The sequence below is a fragment of the Tetrao urogallus genome, assembly GCF_951394365.1.
Source record: "Tetrao urogallus genome assembly, chromosome: 3".
Lineage (NCBI taxonomy): Eukaryota > Metazoa > Chordata > Aves > Galliformes > Phasianidae > Tetrao > Tetrao urogallus.
Window position 1 is genome coordinate 33,347,553 of NC_136815.1, and position 19,588 is coordinate 33,367,140.

The 19,588-nt window shown below is 43.1% G+C and overlaps 1 protein-coding gene across 1 annotated transcript; it reads right to left on the reverse strand.

Moving 5' to 3' along the window:
* Nucleotides 1–3,499: 3,499 nt before the first annotated feature.
* Nucleotides 3,500–18,093, reverse strand: VXN (vexin; the record flags this gene model as incomplete). The annotated part of the gene is made up of 6 exons (XM_079533102.1): nt 3,500–3,686; nt 3,925–4,007; nt 5,225–5,286; nt 9,083–9,227; nt 14,583–14,638; nt 18,027–18,093. The coding sequence occupies 6 exons, from the start codon at nt 18,091–18,093 to the stop codon at nt 3,500–3,502; spliced, it is 600 nt and encodes a 199-aa protein (XP_079389228.1).
* Between the last annotated feature and the right edge of the window lie 1,495 nt (nt 18,094–19,588).

Sequence of the window (19,588 nt, forward strand, 5' to 3'; positions counted from 1 at the left end):
CCCATAGATGTTGTGAAGTGTGACAGCATGCATATGCCAGGCAGTGCCAGCAGCCATGCCCTGAGCTGCTTTTCTGTCTTTGGGCAAAATGGCACGGTTTGCTTACTTCATGATCACTATTTCACATTTTTCTTATGATGTGCTGGAGCTCATCCAACATTATTTTCTGTATGGGTTCATCTGGAAATGACACTGCCCTGCCCACATCCCGTACCCATTGCATATCCTTCTTGCCCTGCTCATGCTACTGGTTTTATAGGCTGACAGAGTGTCCAAAGTCCAGGTTGGTGAACGATGCCAATCCCATACATTTTCTTTTCCTACTGTTTCGTGAAGTCTTTCCCTTCACAGGCTTGAGTCAGCTCCTCCAGCCTGAGCTCTGGTGCCCCTGTGTCACTCACCTCATCTTGGGCCTTGTGCTTTCCAAGGTGCAGTGTATGATTTCCAAATGCTGTGCTCCGAGGTAAGCTGAGTGAATTTGCTGAAAATAGAGAGTGCTTGGTTTTAGTTTCTACTAGAGCCTTAAATACCCTTGAAGAGAGTCTCTTCTGATGCTCTCATCTAATGGGAGGCAGGTGATGCTGCTCACCTCCCATAGCCATGGAAACTAGGAAACTAGAGGAAACTAGATACCATGTCCATGGTGCACTTGGATCATATGAGCAAATGTCTGTGTAATCAGAGTTACAGAAGTTGAAAGGGACCTCAAGAGACCATTGAGTCCAACCCCCCTGCTAACATAGGTACCCTACAATAGGTTGCACATGTAGGCATCCAGCCAGGTCTTGAATATCTCCATAAAAGAAGACTCCACAACCTCCTTGGGCAATCTGTTCCAGTGCTCCATCACCATTACCATAAAGAAATTCTGCATGTAACATCTAACTCTTGGCAGTGCCAGGGCTGTTCTCTGAGTATCTAGTAAAGAATGACTTCTCCACTAGTACAATACTGGATCAGTTCACAAATGCACACTTTTGGGCTCTTCCTTGGGAGGAACGAATTTTGCATTCTTTGCCATGAGCTGTGTGTGTTCCTCAGTATCACAAAACCTGCCTTTATTTCCAACTAAACCCTTCCCAATAATCATTGAGACACATATGTTACCTTTTTGGTTTTATTGTTTGTTTGTTTTGTATGAACAGGACACATTTTATTTAAATCAATAAAATAGTAGCTACTACAATGCAAGAAACCTTCACAGCAGTTCCTGCAATACAGAGAAATTTTGTCCTGTAAAATCTTTCTTCCACTTGCAGACCCAAGTTATAAATTAAATAAATAAGGAAACCATAAATACACATGTCAAGATACAGCAACTGTGACGTAGAAATATCAATTATTTCTTCTCCATCATTGTACTACTTAACGCTATTAATTAACAGAATGAACTACTAAGATACAATTCTCAGCAGACAAAACTCTTGCTGCCCTGGACTATGCTCTTCAGGTCACGTTAGCTACATGGGCAGGTATCACGAATGCTCAATCTTAACTATCCCAAATACAGTGAATGGGCACTTCCCTCTGTCTGCTTTTTAGTTTTGCTTTGCTTGGGGAATGAGACCAGTTATTACCATCTTCCTTACTCCTTGTCTATAGTGTCTATAGTGCTGTGCAAGTGAATAGTCCCACTGACTTTACTCAGTTTACCTGTTCACATTAAAAATAGTAGGTGCCTACAGGCTGCTGACAGGATTTCTGGGAGTAGGGGAGGGGGCAGCATGGTTGGTGATATTTGTAAAAGACATTTCAGGAAAATCTTGGGGTGGCTGCAGCGCTGTTCAGCTGTGGAGGGCTTGATGTTGGCAGGGTTACACATTCCAGACTATTGCACAGGGGCAGCGGGTCAGGCTCCAAGGTAAAGGTGTGGTGAACCCCTGTGATGGGATAATTGTAGTTAAAGAGGAGCTGCGTGCTGCTCTGCTCCCAGGAGAATGCAAGGAAGCAGGAGAGGAGCTCATCCCTCTGGGCTGTCTCTGTCAGGCTGCTGGGCCAGAGCAGGACTTCTGCCTTTGGTAAGAAGAAGGGGAGAGGTGGTGTGCCTTCTAGCCATGGTGCTGTCTGATGGGCAGCTGATGTAGTTTATGAAAGCCTAATTCCTCACTCCTCTTGGCAACCTCTAGACTGAGAGACTGGAGCTGGCATGGTATGTTGTTAAACAAGGCCTTCTTGCCTGTCCCAATACCTTTTCCAGCATATGCCTGCTGGGTATGTGTGCTCTCTAAGGCAACCTGGGTACCAGACTGCTGCAGTTGCATTCACATCACACAGACTTTGCTTTCTTAGGTTATCAAGCTGCGAACCTTTCCTGTGCACCTCTCCCCACCACACAGAATAAAGCCAATGGACCTGGTTGCTTTTGCAGCCTTTCCCTCCTGCCTGGGCTGCAACCTCTGGTTTGGTGGCCCCTGGCTGTGGATCCCTGCTAAAGTCTGTAGGCTTAGGCAAACCAAAATCCTGTGCAGTAAGTGCAGGGGAGCACTCGTGGGACAAGTATTGTTCCTGACTAATATAATATTGTCTGTAGTACTGGTGAAATCTTTTTATATGATCTTCTTTTGAAAGAAAAAAAAAACCACGGAACTGTGATCAGTAATTTCTAAATTAAAAAAAAAAAAAGAAAAAAAAAGGATGAGATTGAAATTCTATTAAATCCACCAGTTCATAAACAAAGATCTCCTATGAGCAAATATTTCATATTTCATATGTAGTTCTTTAGTTGCATCATTTATGTATTTTCTACTATCATTTGTGCACTTTTAGAAATACTCTGTACCACACAGACAGTAAGTTGCTGATTTAATATATGTGTTCTATGGAAGAGTGTATTTGTTGAGGTTATTCAGTTCTCATAGTTTGATCTGGTAGGGCACTAAAACACCAATCTCTGGCCATGTAGATAAGTTTGGTAAGTGCAAACTTACTCAGTTCTGACTCACCCATTCTTTTAAAATTTTTCCATCTTTTACTCCTTGAAACATCAAAACTGAAGGAAAAATATGTTTAGCGTATGTTGTTGATCTAAGCATATCATGTGATTTTTATCTCATATCTCTAAAGAGTGGATATGTGAAGGGGAAGGAGGACTAAAGTGGTACACAGTGAGCAAAGCCCTGGCACTTAGTGGCACTCAATAACAAAAAGAGAACTGTAACCTTACAGAAGAACACAAACATCTTGGTTGGCTTCTCTTGTGTGTCTGAGACGATTCAGACAGGATGCATACAATAGGTCAGCAATAGTTTCAGCATCGCTGAGTCAAGATGTGAATGTGGTGAGATATTTGGGATTCTAGTGTATCGCAACAAAGAAAGGCTGACACGTTGCATCATACTCACCGTTTTGACATAATTAGCCTTTCTCCTACCATTCTGAGGCAATGGCATCAAGTAATGAAATGGATGGGGAGCTGTGCTGAGTCTGTTCCTTCATCAATCCTAGAGCACCTCGTCCTAGCTAAAGGAACTTTTGTCTTTTTGAGTGATGTTGAGACTTATCAGTCTGCCTCAAAGGCACTGTTTGTTGCCCCCAGGTACTCCGACTTCTTCTTGTGCTTCATCCACATCTTCCTCAGCAAGCTGGGCGTCCCGTACAGGCTGCCTCCCGTCAGTGGCAGAGAAGCTTCTGCTCCTGGTGTCATGTTCAAGTCATACTCTGCCATCTTCCTCAAGCGCTGCCTACGGCTGGCAAATAGAGCACAGGAGGTTGGCATAAAGCATTTATCTCTGTGGCTTGTGCCCATCTTTACAATGATCAACCACTGAAACCCAATGGTTATCACTGTCCCTGTGACACTGTCGCAATGAGTTCAAATGTCACCCAGATCCACTCCTGAGTTAACCGTCTACTGATGAGATGCATTTACACTATGGTCAAACTGTTCCTTAATTACGTTTTAGAGAGAAAATGGCATGGACTCACTCTTCTGCAAGTGGGTGGTCATCCGTGCTTGATCCTATGAGAGCCGGCTTCGCTGTGATGGGGAGGGCTAGTGATGTCGGAGGCTGCTGGAGGGAAAAGCAACAGCACGGATGAGTGGAAACCCAACGTTAGTCTGAGGAAAGAGGCTGTTTTTTACAACAGTGAATTAATACTGTACATCTCTTAGCAGGAGAACAAAGATTAGATCCTGACTGCTGTACCCTTGTCCACACAAACACCGTTTGCTCATGTGAATGGTCACCGCAGCTTCGACACAGTGTTTGTATGAGCATGAATTTCTCCTACCAGAATAAAGTGGGAGCCTTGCAGAGATTTATATTCCTTATTTTTTATGCCCGGGTTCCTGAGGAACTGAGGCTTTCATACGGTTCTCTAGGGCTGGGCAGGAAGCAGCTTTCCCAGCCATCACCATTTCTTGAGCCTTAATGGACATTTCCCCTGAACTGGATACTTTTCGGTGTGCTCTGTAAGTATTTCAGGACTTCAAGATATTTGAAATTACTATTGCAAACATCCTTGGAAATTTGACCAGGATGATTGTTGTGAGGTGCAATTAGTTTAATTGCACAGAATGCTGTTAATTTTGACCATCCTACAATATTGAACAGCCATTTTCCTTGTGCATAGCCCAGCTACAGGCTAGCTCATACATTGTAACCATCTGAAAGGGCATTTTAAGGCATTAACTTTCTGTAGTTGGTCAGAAACTTTTCGGAAGACTATTTTCTGCTTGAAAATCTGTGTTTTGTTTTGTTTTTAAATGAGGGCTTTTGAAAATTGTTTCTGTAAGGAAAAGAGGAGGGGAGGAAAATATTTTACTGAAGCTGAGTCATTCTGAGCCAAAACATTTTCTCACTACTAAAAAACAAATTTTCAGATTTTGTACAATGATTTTCCCATTGATGTTTTCAATTGGTCTGTTCATCTTTTCAGCATTACATTCTGCAGAGTATGAATTGTTTGATACTTCTCCATCCTAGAAATCCATGTTGTCCCAATTCATGTGATTCCCTGAGAAGCAAGAAGCTGATTCCTCCCAGGTCTTGCAGGTGGCTAGGCATGCAGCAAGGCAGCCTGCCTGTTCCCCCCCCACAGGGCAGCTGTCCTGCTCCCAGCTGTGCAGCCCCTGGCATCAGTCACCTTTAAAAGCTGTAAAGAAGACTTGGAAACCTGCAAGTGCTGATGTAGACCAACACACCGTTACTGTCGGACGTGTTAACAGGTGTTAGGCTTTAAGATCCATCAGACAGTGGTATTTCATATTGCTATATTTACTTACCAAAGGTTTCCCATTTGACTGGTGATTACAAGGTTTGGATGTTTCTCGTTCAGTTATTCCCACTGTCAAACATAAGAAGCAGGGTATTATCAGTGTAAGTATCCCATTGGCACAGCTGGTAGTAAAAGCATCCTTCCACATGCTTAGGTCAAGCATGAAAACAGCCAAGATTCAGATTATAGTCCAACCAGATTTGATTATAGCCAAAGGTGCAAAAATTTTCTTTTTTTCTGATCACATACTGTGATGTCAAAATGAGTGATATTGAAACTGCTTAGTAATTACAGAAAATCATTTAGCTGCCCCTAGACTTTTCAAATGAGACAAGGAACTGTGCTTAGACCAATTGGAAGCTCTCCCCTGCTGCTAACACTTAATGTATGTTGCATGTGTATGTGTACACATATGTATGTATTGGACTCAATGTTCTTTAAGGTCTTTTCCAACCTGAGTGATTCTATGATTCTATAATTCTATGTATGCACTTTTTTACATATGTATATATAAAGTGTGCACTGTGAAGCTCCTCACCAGGTTGTCCTGTGTAGGAGCAAGGGGTCATTCTCCTTTCTGAATTGATCCAAGCAGTCACAGACAGCAGGCTGTGTTACATCCAGCACATCACGGGGAGGGATTTTAACCTCTCTGTCTGCCTGTTGCTGAGCGGGAAATCTCTGCTGTCCTCAAGCCTGGAGGTTAGCTTGCTGTCAGAGCGAGCACCCAGCCAAGAACTTATCCACGTGGAAATGTTCACTGCTATTCCTGCTGGTTGTGCCAAGGAAATAAATCAAGGAGGGATTCCAGACTTATTCCCATGGAGCCAAATTCTCCCACGTGGCTGTGGGACTGTGGATTGCTTTTTTTTTCTCCTCTTTTTTTCTGTTCCTGGCCATTTTGAGTTGTCTGCTCTTTTTTAAAAATAGTATTCAAGTAAGAAAAGAGTGGGGATTTACAGAAACACCAGGATTCACCGAGACAGACAATACAATGAGACTCACGTTTGCTGCTACCAATGCAGTATAAACAATGACTGGAAGCATGAGAAATAATAAAGATGATGCTTATAGCACTGTCCCCAGCATGACTTAACAGTCAGAATTGTCTTGTCCTTCCGGGGGCAATAGTTGACTGTGATAAACATCTTAGCTAACCTTTCTCCTCCCACTTTCCCCCACCAGTAATTCCATTAGGTACCTAATTCCATTAGGTACCGTATCCCTCACATCAAATTTTAATTCAATAGCTTCCTCTCATCTTGTGTATTGGGTACTAACAGTATTCAGAAAGTGGCTCCAGGCATCAGTGCTCCAGCTTTTTGTTTATTTGTTTTATATTATCTGATTCTTCCCCTCAGCATTTCATTTTTATTAGACCCAGAAAAATGTCCTGGCCAAGTTCTGCAAAATATTTAAGCAAAAGTAAAGCCTTGTGGCTTCTGTTTGGTAAGTGCTCATCAGGACAGTGGTGGCAGGGTGCATTGTGAATGCCACTTCCAGAAGGTGCTATGGAAAGCCAAAGCACGGGACGAGAGATTTCCACCACTTCTACTCTGACTTTGCTCTATATTTCCAAGATGAGCACCTGTACAAAATGGAGTGTTTTTTCCCTGTAAAACAAATGCATATTAACACATATGTAATTATTTAATCAATAACCATGTGAAGCAAAGCACAGCTTTGGGTCCTGTAAGGAGTTCATTGTTCTGGCCTTCTACTCTTGGCTTCCTGCATGCTAGAATGGAGTGTTCTTCTGCTTTTATTTTTGTATGTTGTTACTAATGCTAGCAACAAGCATGCTGGTGTTCTCATCTGTACTATTTGCACATTTCTCACCGTGAAAAACTATTCACTCTATTACCCAGATTTCAATTTGTACTTTACTAAGTCTGAAGTCTCCTTATATTCAACACTCTCTGTTTTGGGACCAGAAGCCATCTTTCCACAGACATTCTGCCTCATCCAGTGCACCATACAGTGTTCACTCAGAAAGTAGCTATTTATCCTTGGCCTTTTTCATTGTTCAATACACAGTCCTATACCTTGTTTCTCCAAGGGCAGGACAAGTAATATTTTCATGGGCTTTTCTGTATTGCAGGCCATTGTGGCCATCATCTTCACCAGTATTAAAACAAACAAACAAACAAACACAGAGAACTGTATTGTAGCCTCCTGGAGGATAAAAGGTTGTAGTGGGGAAATGGAGTACTGAGTTTAAGGTTAGAAATTCCCAGGATGAAGCTTTCAGAAGACTACTGTGGGATGCAGCCCTTCTTCCATACAGTTTTTGTGGCAGCTAGAAATGAGTGCTTCTGGGTGTCACAATCTGAATTGTGAAATGGGCACCCAGAAAAAAGGATATGTCAGCTGTACCAGCTGTATGCGCATCACCGAGGATGGTGACAGACAGAGCTTAAGGAGCTAGTACAGGAACCTGGAGATTCACTGCTGAGTTCCCTGAGTATCTTCTGGGCCAGGATCCTACAAACGACTACGTTATGCTACACACACCTAGGGAGACCTGGAGGAGCTCTCGTGCCTTGAGCTCCTGATGAAATTGTCTTATCCCATGCTCCTTGCTTCCTTCTTCCACTCCTCCAACAAACCTCTTTGCCTCCCTTTTGTTCTCAGATCTCTTTTGCTGAACACAGTCTAACTTATTTTCAGATTCTTCCCATTTCACGTTTGGTATCCCAGTTTCTTTGCCCAGTCACAACTTTCTCCTGTTATGAGAACTGTTTCCTTAATTTTTCACTTTTATTTTTTGATCCCTCCATCCTTTCTCCCATTGGTGCCTATTTGTCACCTATTCCCCATTGCTTCCCCTCACAACAGACAACTTCTTCCCCCCTCGGTACCTCTGTGCCACCTGCTGCTCCTCAGGCACTCCTTCTCCACCCCCACCCCCACCCCCTCTCCCCTCACCCCAGGTTGTTGTTCAGTCACCTTTAGGCTCTGTTCCTGGTTTCAGATCTTTCTCCATGGTTCCAAACTCAGTTTGTTCCTTCGCAGTCATGCAGGCCCTGCTCATGTCTACTCTGTTCAGAGCAAGTGCCTTACAGGCATGGTGGCTGCTTATTCGTGGTGTGAAGACCGTGCTCATTCATGGTAGAATCTGTTCTACACATTTAGCAACTTTTAACAGACAAACCAAACTTCCTATATCTCTACCGAACACGTGCTATATGGGATTTTTCAAAGATTTATGGTTTAATTGCAGCTGGGTGGTTTTTCATGGGAGAAAAAAAGGTGTGGTTTTGATTAAAAGGCCATCCCATGCCAAACTCCATGTCCTTGCTTGAGTTTCTCCTTCCAAGCATAACACATCAGCTTTGAACATACTGAACAAGCAGCCTGTGTTTGTTCATTTCCTTGTTTTTGCATTGGTAAATCCTATTTTTTCTTTCACAGGTTCTCACAAATACAATGAAAAAGTTTTGGTTGAAAAAACAAAATCATGTCTGTGGCTGACATCCAGAATCTAAAAATTCATCTCAAATAATTATGTTCTGGCAAATTTTAAGTATCTGAACAAAATAAATAAATAAATAAATAAATAAATAAATAAATAAAAAGATGAGTCAGGCAAGCCCAGTTATAAGCAGTCTATCATCTCTACAATACTGTCAGCTCTTAGAAAGGGAGAGTTTATGCATTTGAATAAAGCAAGCACTGCTTTATTAGCTTGCTTTTGCAGGCAGCAGGGCTCTGCAATGCCATGGTCTTAAATTCCAGTGAGCGTTTTAAGCATGGAAATATTTTTCTGTACGTAACAAGTCTGCTTTGATGCAGACCAGAAGACTGCAATATCTAAAATTGTTCTGAAGCAGTGCAGACCGCAAAGCCATCACTGAGGACTTACCGTGCTTGGGGCTGCAGGGTCCCTGCTGCCCACCCTGGCCCAAGCTGTGCACCTCTTCTTCTCTGTAGAGCACCTGGAAGAGGTCGCCGTGGTGGGGCTGCAGCTTGTCTGGCCGGTGGGGGCGACAGTCAGACACTGCTACCACCTGTGGTGAAGATGCAAAACCATCTTATTACAGCTGGCCAGGGAGCGGGCCGCAAGCTGTCATTGTTAAAGTCACCTGGAGTCAACCCGGGTGAGAGCAGTGCAACACTTGTTCTTCTGATTGCTTTCCAGTCACTTGAGGGGAGTTTGTTGCTTGGAATTCATTGGGGGCATGTATGTCAACATTAGGCTCTGTGTAACTTGAACAGCATTCCTGAAAATGAGTCCGAACAAAATCAGATACTTTTCTACGTTGTTGAGTGCAGTGCCCCAGGTAATGAATGGGGGAGGCTGGAGCTAACGTGATCTTAAGGAAAACAGGGTAGTCACCAAGCAGATGGACCCACTGGTGACTGTTATCCAAGATGGTCCACAAACAACTGTCTCAAGAAGATTAAAGTCCTTAAATCAGTGAAAGAGAGGTTTAAACTTTGTTTCTTACATTCTTCCCTGAAGACCTGCTGCTGTCACTCAGAGAAGTTAAAGGAAGCAAAGATCCAAAGCAGTGAGGAAACAAGATGCATGGCAAACCTTCAGACTGGTATCAGATGTGCACCTGCTGACTGATAGTTGCCCTATACCTGCTTTATGTATAAATACAGTTATTTTGTTTTTATGACGACTTAGACCAGCAAATTTACCAGCTTGCTGCTGACAAGGAGCAGAAGGCCTTATTCCATCTACTGGTCTGCCTTCTAATATTCACTTGAGATAAAAACAAAACTGCATTCCGCTATGTCACCCTTGCGTTCATAAAATTGTTCATTTTCTTCAAATAAGTTTGAATTCAGTTTACTGTCAATGTGCCATATTCTGTGCATGATTTTCCAGGCAGATTTAAAAACTCATGCAAACAGATGTTTCCCAAAGTAGGAAAAAAAGCCCAAATCCGATGATATTTTACTTTTTTGATTCCACGTGTGCTCAAGAGCTTGGAAACTACCTATCTAGATCCCACCAACTGTCAGGACAAGGAGCAGGCAGGGCTCAACAGAAGGCAAAAATGCTGCTGAAAAGGTGTGGTGAGGTAACCAAAGCCTAATCTGAGCCCTAAGAGGAGTTTTCTTCCAGTTCGGCGAATCTTGGCACACAGCCTAACGCAGCGCTTTCTCTGTAAGCTACTTAAGGATGTGCCCAATGTTAAGTTAAAGCCAAAGGCACCACTGACGTCCTTGAAGATAAACATGTGCGAGAGGTGGGCCCAGCTCTACTGACTGTGAATCTGGCGACGCTAGATAGGGCCAGGCTTCAGCCCTTCACTGGTCTTTCAGGAAGGAGGGGATGCTGGTGGTGGGAGGCCTGCAGGAGGCCAGGGAGGTGGCACCTGCACGAGCTCCCCATACAGCTCCTGTGCTGTCTGGTCAGCAGCCGTCTGCATTGCCAAACCTCGTGAGCTGCTTAGCAGGGACATCTCTCTGACACCACAGTGTCAGCAGTGGAGACACCTGTCCTCATTACAGGTATGGCGCGGCCATGACCAGAGGGGCATTTTTCATGACAGACCCACTGCTAGAGAGGCTGCCTGTGGAACCAAGCTCTTCTGGCTTTCAAGGAATGCTGCAAAGCTCAGCTTTCCCACCAACTCTGGAAACACATGCAGTACTTTTGCTCACACTCAATTTCCTTTGGTGCATGGTGGAAAAGTCTGCAGCCTTCTCCTACCAAAACACAAGCTTTTGCTTGCATGGAAAGAGAATTTTTGGTAAGTAGGATGCTGGCAGCCATATTCTCTATTCCTAAAAGTGCTTATTTGATTAGCATAAACCACTGATTTGAAACCTACCAATCTGCCTGTGCATTGCAAAGGATAACATTTAGTTTGAACTCTGTTACTTGCAGAATTATTTCGGCACATTATCTGTGTTTCTCCAGGTGTCTTGTTACATACCATTCAACTTCCAGCAAATTTCAATGCCATTTGCCATTACAGTCATGGACAGCAGCCCCATCTCCACAGCACATCTTCAGTTAACATTTTTGTTTGCAGCATTTGGCAGTAGTACACTTTGGAAGTTATTTATCTCCTAAGTCAAGACTTCACCGTGACTTTGACCACCTCACACATTACTATAATACATAAAGACTTATCTAGGTCAGGAATCTAAACCTGCTGCAGCACAGTTTTGATCTAAAGTAGAGCTGACATTTCTCTAGGGTACCTGGGGTGAGGCAGAAGGATCAGCAGGAAGTCACTTTTCTTTTCTAAATGTACCAGGAAATTCAAATCTTGTGTGAATGGCAGAGTCATCCAAACTCTGCAGAATTAGAGAACTACTCTTAAAATAATTATCTGTTTAAATCTGTAAGTTGTTCATTCTGTTTGCAGGATGCTTATTCTGAATTCAGAGCTCAATGAAATATATTTTTATTTTCCAGTGCAGGACAGCACAGAGGCTGCTCCAGCAACTCCATCACCACTCCTGGAATCAAATCAAATTGTCACCCAGGAAGGTGACAATTAAACATCTCAATTTGGGTAAAACTGTGAAGCTTAGTGGCTGGACAGTGAGGTTATTTTCTTATTAATGGAGGAAATGTCAGATTTTTGGAGTTAGGCTCCTTCTGATGGGCTAATGCTAATCTCATTTTTAATGTGGCTGCACTGGGACATGTAGAGGTATTTGCCAGTTTTCCACAAAGCTTCCCTGTATTCATGACAAAAGTGGTTTTAAAGTTCCAGCCATTGATTTGGAGGATAAGAGTGCAAGGAAATAAAAAGGAAGGATCTACTGGCGCTGGGAATAACTTTTTATAGGACAATAGGGGCTGCAAATATCAATATTGGTGAAACAGTTTTTAAAAAGAAGGTTTCCCCCTTCCACAGGCGTGATTGTGCTCTTGGAATGGATTTTCAAATGTCATGGAAGTTACCTCCCAGTGTCAGTCATTTGAATGTTAAATCACTTAATGCTACACCACTTGAGTATTTCTGTTGTGAAAAAAGCCTGGCAGATGTCCATGCTGCTAACTATTTTTGCCCTTCTCCAGGATTAAAGTCATGTCCACTGCAGTCGCCAAAGCAGAAGCTCTCAAAGCAGAAACTGAGGCATTTCTGCAACACTGACTGCAGGTGCAAAAGTAAAAGTGAAAAATAAATCATTCTGCTACTCCAGTGCGGGTTAGAAATTGGCAATCCCAATTTCCTTACAGGCATGTATATATTCCAGTATATGCAATTTATCTGAATGGTTGCACGTTAGCTGCAAGCAGCTGTAAGCACTGAAAAAGTAGAATGCACTCGGCAAAGAGTTGACTGTGCAAATTATGTTGGTTTGCAAGCCTTGTCTAGCTGACTCTGCAAACCATTCCTTAGGCTTGGTGTTTCTGCTGCTAATAGGATGCTGTGTGCATCATGACTAAGGGCCAATCAAAGGATATCTGTAATTGAGGTCAGGAAGGCCCCAAAGGTAAAAAAAAATCACATCAAAATGCAGCAACAAAATGGGGACTTTCTTATTTTCTTAGATCTTTGTGAGCATAGTGCTGCTACACTGATTCAACCCAATAAATATTACACACTCCCACATGACGGAGAGAACTTTCTAAACATAACAGACCTATGGTTGTCCTAGCTTTTGATGAGAGCTAGCTGAGCTAGCTGAAGAATTTCCACCTGAACAGGATTATGAGAAAGTTCTGATTAGAAATCTGGTCATTTGGTTATAAAAGTACTTTTTTTCTTTAAAAAAAAAATTTAAAAAAAGGGGAGGGGGGGAAAAAAAGAAGTCCTTATCTAAGCATTCTGTTTTATTTAGTCATAATTGTTATTTTTTTCTTTTGCATTCTTATGCTATTTTTACGTTATGTGACAAAACATATTGAGGACATAGCAAATAAAAAAAGGAGTATCTCAAAATGGCTTATTTTGAGCATCACAAAGACATTAAATTTTGTCCTCTTTTGGGATGAAGAGTCATGTTGAAACCTCTGCTTGAGTGATGAAAATAAGATTTTCACAAACCGAGAAAATACATACATGTATGTTTTTCACTCAAACACCAGAGGTCTGTTACTGATTCTTCCGAGGTGCACTTGAGGCATTCTGTGAATTATCCTGTGATTTGCTTTGTTACCCAGGAGATGGGATTGAATGTGGTAAGGTTTTTCCCAGTGCACAGGTAAGTGTGATAAGCAGAGGGACCTACTGTGCCAGAGGGAGATTAGGGAATCTGGATTGTGAAGAGGAGTGTGTCTACAAATGGGGATCAAGCAGGGAATCAGAGTATGGGAAGAGGAAAGACCATGGAACAAAACATTTCAACGAAGTGCTGGAGAACTGCCTGTGTCTGTAGGGAGAATACTTTGACAGAAGGGTCTTTCTGAAAGGTTTAAGAATTCTTGGAGAGGTGCATGGAGGTCTAAGAGGTATAAGAGTGCTTTGAGGTTATGAACGTGCAAGAAGTGTGGCTATCATACCTGTAAGATAGAACTGTGATAAAAGGATCGTGGAATGAGTTGTGTGTAGGCTAAATGCATTTAAGGAGGAAAAAATGGCTCTGAAGACAAGAAAACTTGAACCAAACTAACATGTATGAATGTCTAAACTTGGAGAATGTTTTCTCACTCTGTTCAGCTCTTTTTGTATTGCTGTTATTGTCACATAATAATTATGCCCAGAAGATGTAATCAGGGGCAAAAAATATTTACAAACCTATTGAAAAGAAACATTCAGTGGAGGGAAAGTGGAGAAGAAAAAAGCTGGGATTGCATGGCAGAGGGCTGCAGGAAACGTTCAGCTGGTTTCCTTTCTTAGGCAGGAGCGAGCACTGTGCTGAGTGGTGGGTTGGAGAGACAGGAGAGGACCATATGCAGCTGCATGTTGCTGAGCTACATAGGTGCCAGGTTATCGCTGTGCCACCAGGATCAAGGGGCAAGCATCCTCCTGTTGCTCTCTCAAAGCCGTTTCTCTGGGAGGAGATTACAGCTCATTGCTTGCTGTTTTCCTCCCATATTCCCTGGGAAATGTGGTACTGGCTCCTTGATTGCATGTGCATTGCTACAATTTGCTTGCTGTCCCTCCGGCAGTGTTATTAGTGCTTTGTGGATAAGAATTAAGTCTGTGAGTCCCTCAGATGACCCGTGTTGATAAGCTATGTTCATTTTTACTAGCTCTGCACAAAGACCTTATTTTTTTTAAGAGTTTCAAAGCGCTCGTGTGATAATCTGTAAGTACAGACTGAATCATCTGTAGCTGTACAGGAACTGCCCTTTCTGTTTCTCACCCCACTCCCTACACCAGATGCTGCAGCATTTCTTTGCCCTGAAAGATCTGCTTCCCATTTCTCCATAGCATTTTGAAGGATAAGCTTAACCAACTAGAAAGAAAACAAAAGAGTGGGAGAGAAATTTTTCTTACGCTCTTTGTCAGGATGTGATGCGCGCTTTTGGCTCTCCTTCGGGCAGGACTACATGCTGTGAAAAGAACAACAGAAACGTGGTCAGGGTTGGGCAGAAGTGGACAAACTCAAACAGCACACCAGAGCAGTGCCCATTGAAGGTAATGGTGAAGATCTTGCTGGTTTGTGGTGCTGGAAGACCAGTAGCAGGCTTTCCTGTCCTGCTGCAGAAGGGAATACAATGGGGAAGAGCCTTCAGAGAGGATCCTGGTGTTAGGCACTTGCTGGAGGCCCTGCACATGAGCCTGCTGGCTCTTCTGTTAGCTCCCATGAAGCCTGTGCTGGGCGGCAGAGAAAAGGTGAGGGCTGGAGACAGCTAGTTTGGGATAAATAATTGCTATTAAAAAAAAGCAAGAAACATTTCACTATCTTTAAGCTGTTTCTCATTACTTTGAGATGCTGTAGCTGTGCTATAGTGGTGAGATTATGTCAAGTATGTCTCCGAAATGCTTCCACGGGGATTTATTGAGGGAGTGGTGGGAAGAAAGGAAGGATTTAAGGAAAATTCGAGCTGAAACAACCCAAAAGAAAGTCTTTTTCTTAATGTTACTTCAGAAATGATCTTCTGGCTATACAATAGACATTTGTGGGCATGGGGAAAGAGCCTTCCTGAAGTTCCTGTGCTTCTCCTATGGGTGTCCAGGAGGAATCTGCCATTTCCTACCTGAGGCTGTGACCGTGCCTCCTGCCTGATGGATGGGAGTCTTTGGTGCAAAGCTTCTCTTCCATCCAGTCAGCTTAGACCATGATTTGTACCTGCATTAACTTTGGAGAGACCAACCACTGTATCTAGATACAGACTTCCAGTAATATCAGACTGCTTCATTGTGTTATTCCAGATTTACTGACTGTGTCCAAGGCACAACACACTTCATCCACTCCTTTTTTTCACTTGTCAGAATATGCCATTCAGTTCTTTAACTTTATGAGGCTTTATTTTCCTTGAAGCTTTTTCTCAACTTTATTTCTTAAATCCATGAAGACACCAGAATCCCAGGCAAAACAGAAAGGCTAGCTACAAGACACATGAGATACCTGGATCATAAGCCAGGTTTTTGACTGGACATTGCATTCACACTGAAGTGATTGGTTTTGGATGGTCATTTTTGGACACAGCAAGGGCTGATTAAACATTCTTCCAGTTTGACTTGAAAATTATTCTCCCAGCTCTCATTATATCTTACTCTTTGCACTTTAAAATTAATTACCCTTCCTGTATGCAGAATACAGGTGTTATGACTATGGGATTTAGCAGCTGGTTACAGAAAACAACCTGCAAAAAAACCTACAAAATTTAGTTGTGTTTAATTCCAATTCTAAATGCTGACCCCGAGGGCAAGGCATGTGAAGGGAGGCTTCCCTTTCAGGCTGTATTTATAGCCCACAGGCACTGAAGAGTCAGGAAAATGACTGTTGCTCTCTAAGTGAGTTTTCCTTTACATTTTTGGGATCCAGGAGCTGCCATGCTTAGTACTGCCATGCGTTAATATCTGTGAAGACTTTTGGAAATGTGGAAACAGCTGGATAAACTGAAGCTTCTCATTACTGCAGCTGCAGTGAAGCTGCAGAGAATTCCTGCCTTGAGATCTGAAGTTCTGAAGGACCTAGGTCTGCTGATCCTGCTATTCCTGCTACCTCTGGGGCATGGATGAGTGGTGGCAGTGGTGGCCTCCCCCATGCTGAGTACTGCTGCCCATGTCACAGCCTCTCTAATGGCGTGAAGAACAACTTCAGATGCCACAGTGAGGATGCAAGTACTGAGCAGTAGGACCCCATCAGACAGAAACAGTCTTGGCCAAGCTCTGCCCTCGGTGAAGCAGGAAGTAACAGGAGGTGCCACGTCTTGTCCAAGTCTCCTGCTGAAGTACAGTGTTTCCACACGTATCACAAGTGAGTTATTTGCCTGCACAAAGCTAGAGAATGTGCTAAGCTGTCAGCTTGATAGTCTGCTCTGGGAGGTGACTCAAGGATCCTCAAGGATCCCCAGTGCCTTCTCCTGCATGAGCAGTTTTTATATTTTAGAGCACTGCAAGTGTGGGGTGAAAACCACACAAACACGATGAAAGTTGTTTTCTGCAAATGTGTTCTATCTTGCTTTTGAAGCTGCCACAATGACTTTACTGGTGGTATTGCACTGTGTGCAGGCTAATATCGCTAATTGTTCACGAGCACTTTAATTAAATCCAAGTGTAGAAAAGTTCAGTGACACAAAGAATCATCTTAATGATTTATGTATTTTACTGGTTAATGCATGGAGTTCAGTTTCTGTGTATTGTTACCAAAACCAAATACTGTTGTGCTGCTATTGGCACCCAGGCTGGTGCACGACAAACCGTATATTAATGTGCCTAATGGCAGTAAGTGTTCATCTTTTCAGAGTACATACAATCCACAGACTGACTCACAGCTTGTCATCCGCCAGCGTACGTGGTGAATGGTTTACATGGGCTGAAGAAAGGGAAGGCATCAAAGGGAAGTCACAGCACCAGCAAACACGCAATTACTTGAATAGCCATTGAAAGAAGAGTGAATCGCGGAGGTAGATGTAAGTGACCCACTTGCACAGGAATACAATGGCAACAATGAAATCAGTGGGGTTGCAGGGCTCTCCCTGCAAACATGATTTTTCTGCAGAGTGGGAAGGCAAGGCTGAATTCTTGCAGATGCTGTTTCTGGATTTGCCTGCAAGAGGCTGTTTGTGTGTGCAGTCCAGATTTCAGGCAACAAAAACGACTACGGTGATGGTTCACTTTGTCATTTCCACTTATATTCTGAAATTAAGCAGCTGAGAGTGCAGGCTTGCAGCTTGCAAGAAGAGATCTGATCTGCCCCCACAATTTGTTTTCCCTGCTTTTACCTGCTTTCTTCTTGTTGCTGAAATACGCAGCTATTGAGTTTAAACTAATTTGCTCAATCAAATGCAGACCGGACTTTGTCCGGTTCTTACTCTTCATTACAAGCAATTAATGTTAATCATGCATTCATTTTGAGGGCACGGCTTTGGAAATGTTCCACTTACTGAGGCAGCAGACTTAAATTCCACATTCATGCGGTTCACCCAGTTCATCCGAGCTGCTAACTGCTCCCAGAACTTCATTTTCTTTTCTATCACATAGAATAGCCACGCAGTTGCAAGCTGTCACTTTAGCAATTACCTCATAGGTGTGCGAACGCTGATTCCAAATCTCCCAGTTTTGCCTGTGCAAAGATTTTGCACAGCCACAATGTGGAGGCACCTGCACGGCTCAGCTCCAGCGAGAAGCAGGGAGCGCCGTGCTGGCAGCACAACGCAGCACAGAGAGCAGACAGATGAGCTGCTCCTTTAAAGGTTTCACTAAGGATAACGCGCTCCGTCCATCCAAAAGACAACACCATCCCCGTTATTACAGTTCTGATGTACTCACATTTGGATGAAATCACGGTGGTGAAAACTTCTAAATTTTCGTCGCTGCAGCTGTAAATCTGGTGCATTTTCCACCTCTCTCTCCTGACTGCCTTTCAGCTTCACGCAACTGCTCTGAACTTCTGGTAAATAGGTTTCACTAATCCAATCTGGCTCTGTGATCATTGTCCAGATCTACAAAGGACAGACTGATGCTGTGATCTCATCTCATTCCATATTCTTCATCGCAACATTTTCTGCTCCCATCTGCCTTTGTATGAATACTGTGAATGCAAAGATTTAATTTAGCTGTTACTTAAGTCTCTGCCCAGATAGGAACATTTTGTCCTTTTACCGGTTTGGAGAATCCTCTGCAATAAACGGCTAATAATAAAGTCTGCTCTGTGCAGCCAGTGTACGGCAAGGAGACTTTATAGCAGTACTGCAAGGAATTTTAAAACAAGTTGGGATACATTTGGTATAGTTCAACACATTTAGCATGAAATGTGGCTGTTCCTATGTAATGAGGACTTGATTCTGTGTGTATTAAGGAAGGTGTTTTGTGCTCCACCTATAAGTTCATAAACTCGTACCTAAATACTGGGCATGTCAGTGTTAAATTTCAAACACAGATGTCTAAAGGAGGGCACATCAGGCAGGCATCCATAGGGCTGCATGAACATCCCCTGTGCTTTAATAGTTCTGGAGAGATGGCAGGTGGCCCAGTCATGGACTGGTTCCTATATAACTTGAAGGATTTGGGCCTCGTTCTACATTTATGCACTTCTAGAGGGGCTCCTGTCCAAAGGTTTCAAGTGCATTCCCTCATGTCATCAGAAATTGTCCTTTTCCACATCTGTGGAAATGAGTCCCTTCAAGCTCTGCTGGCTTACTGCTGCCGTGGGCATCTGAACTCCAACATGTTGGCTTGCAGGCTTCGGCAACAGATGTAGCAGAAACACTTTTCAAGTGCTAACAATGATATTAAATTATATCAGCCCAATGAATAGCCATCATTACGAGCATGTGTGTGTAATTAGCACAAAAACCAGTGCTGTCTTCTCCCATAGAAGACTGCCACCAAGTCCCAGATGGACCGTGCCAGCAGACATGTGCTGTCACTGACATGTTTGTGTCATGTTTCTTTGAAAAAATAAATATTGGTCAAATACGCATGCTGAGCCTAGAAGTATTTTTCTTTCTTTTGGTTCTGTGGAAAGCGTCACTGTTTCAAGAAATAACTGACTGAAGAGAGGCTGCTATCACTTGTTACATCCCAGGGCAGCCTCCTGCTGTCCAAGGGCAGGAAATCTATTGCGGGGCCAGGGCATTGTTCCAGGAAGCCGTGCAGTGCGTAGAATGGGCAGTGGGACAGCAATATAATCAAGCAAAAGTTCAATTAGTTTTTGATTTATTGTGCCACATGTTCTGCTTGTATGACTGATGTCATTAACATCAGGCTTGGCTGCCGTGTTCATCTGTCTCTGCCCAGCTCCCCAAACGTGCACGTGCTCAACAGATGGGGAGTTTCATGGGCTTGAATGGAATTGCTTATGCCACTATTGTTCTTGTGTCAAGCAATCA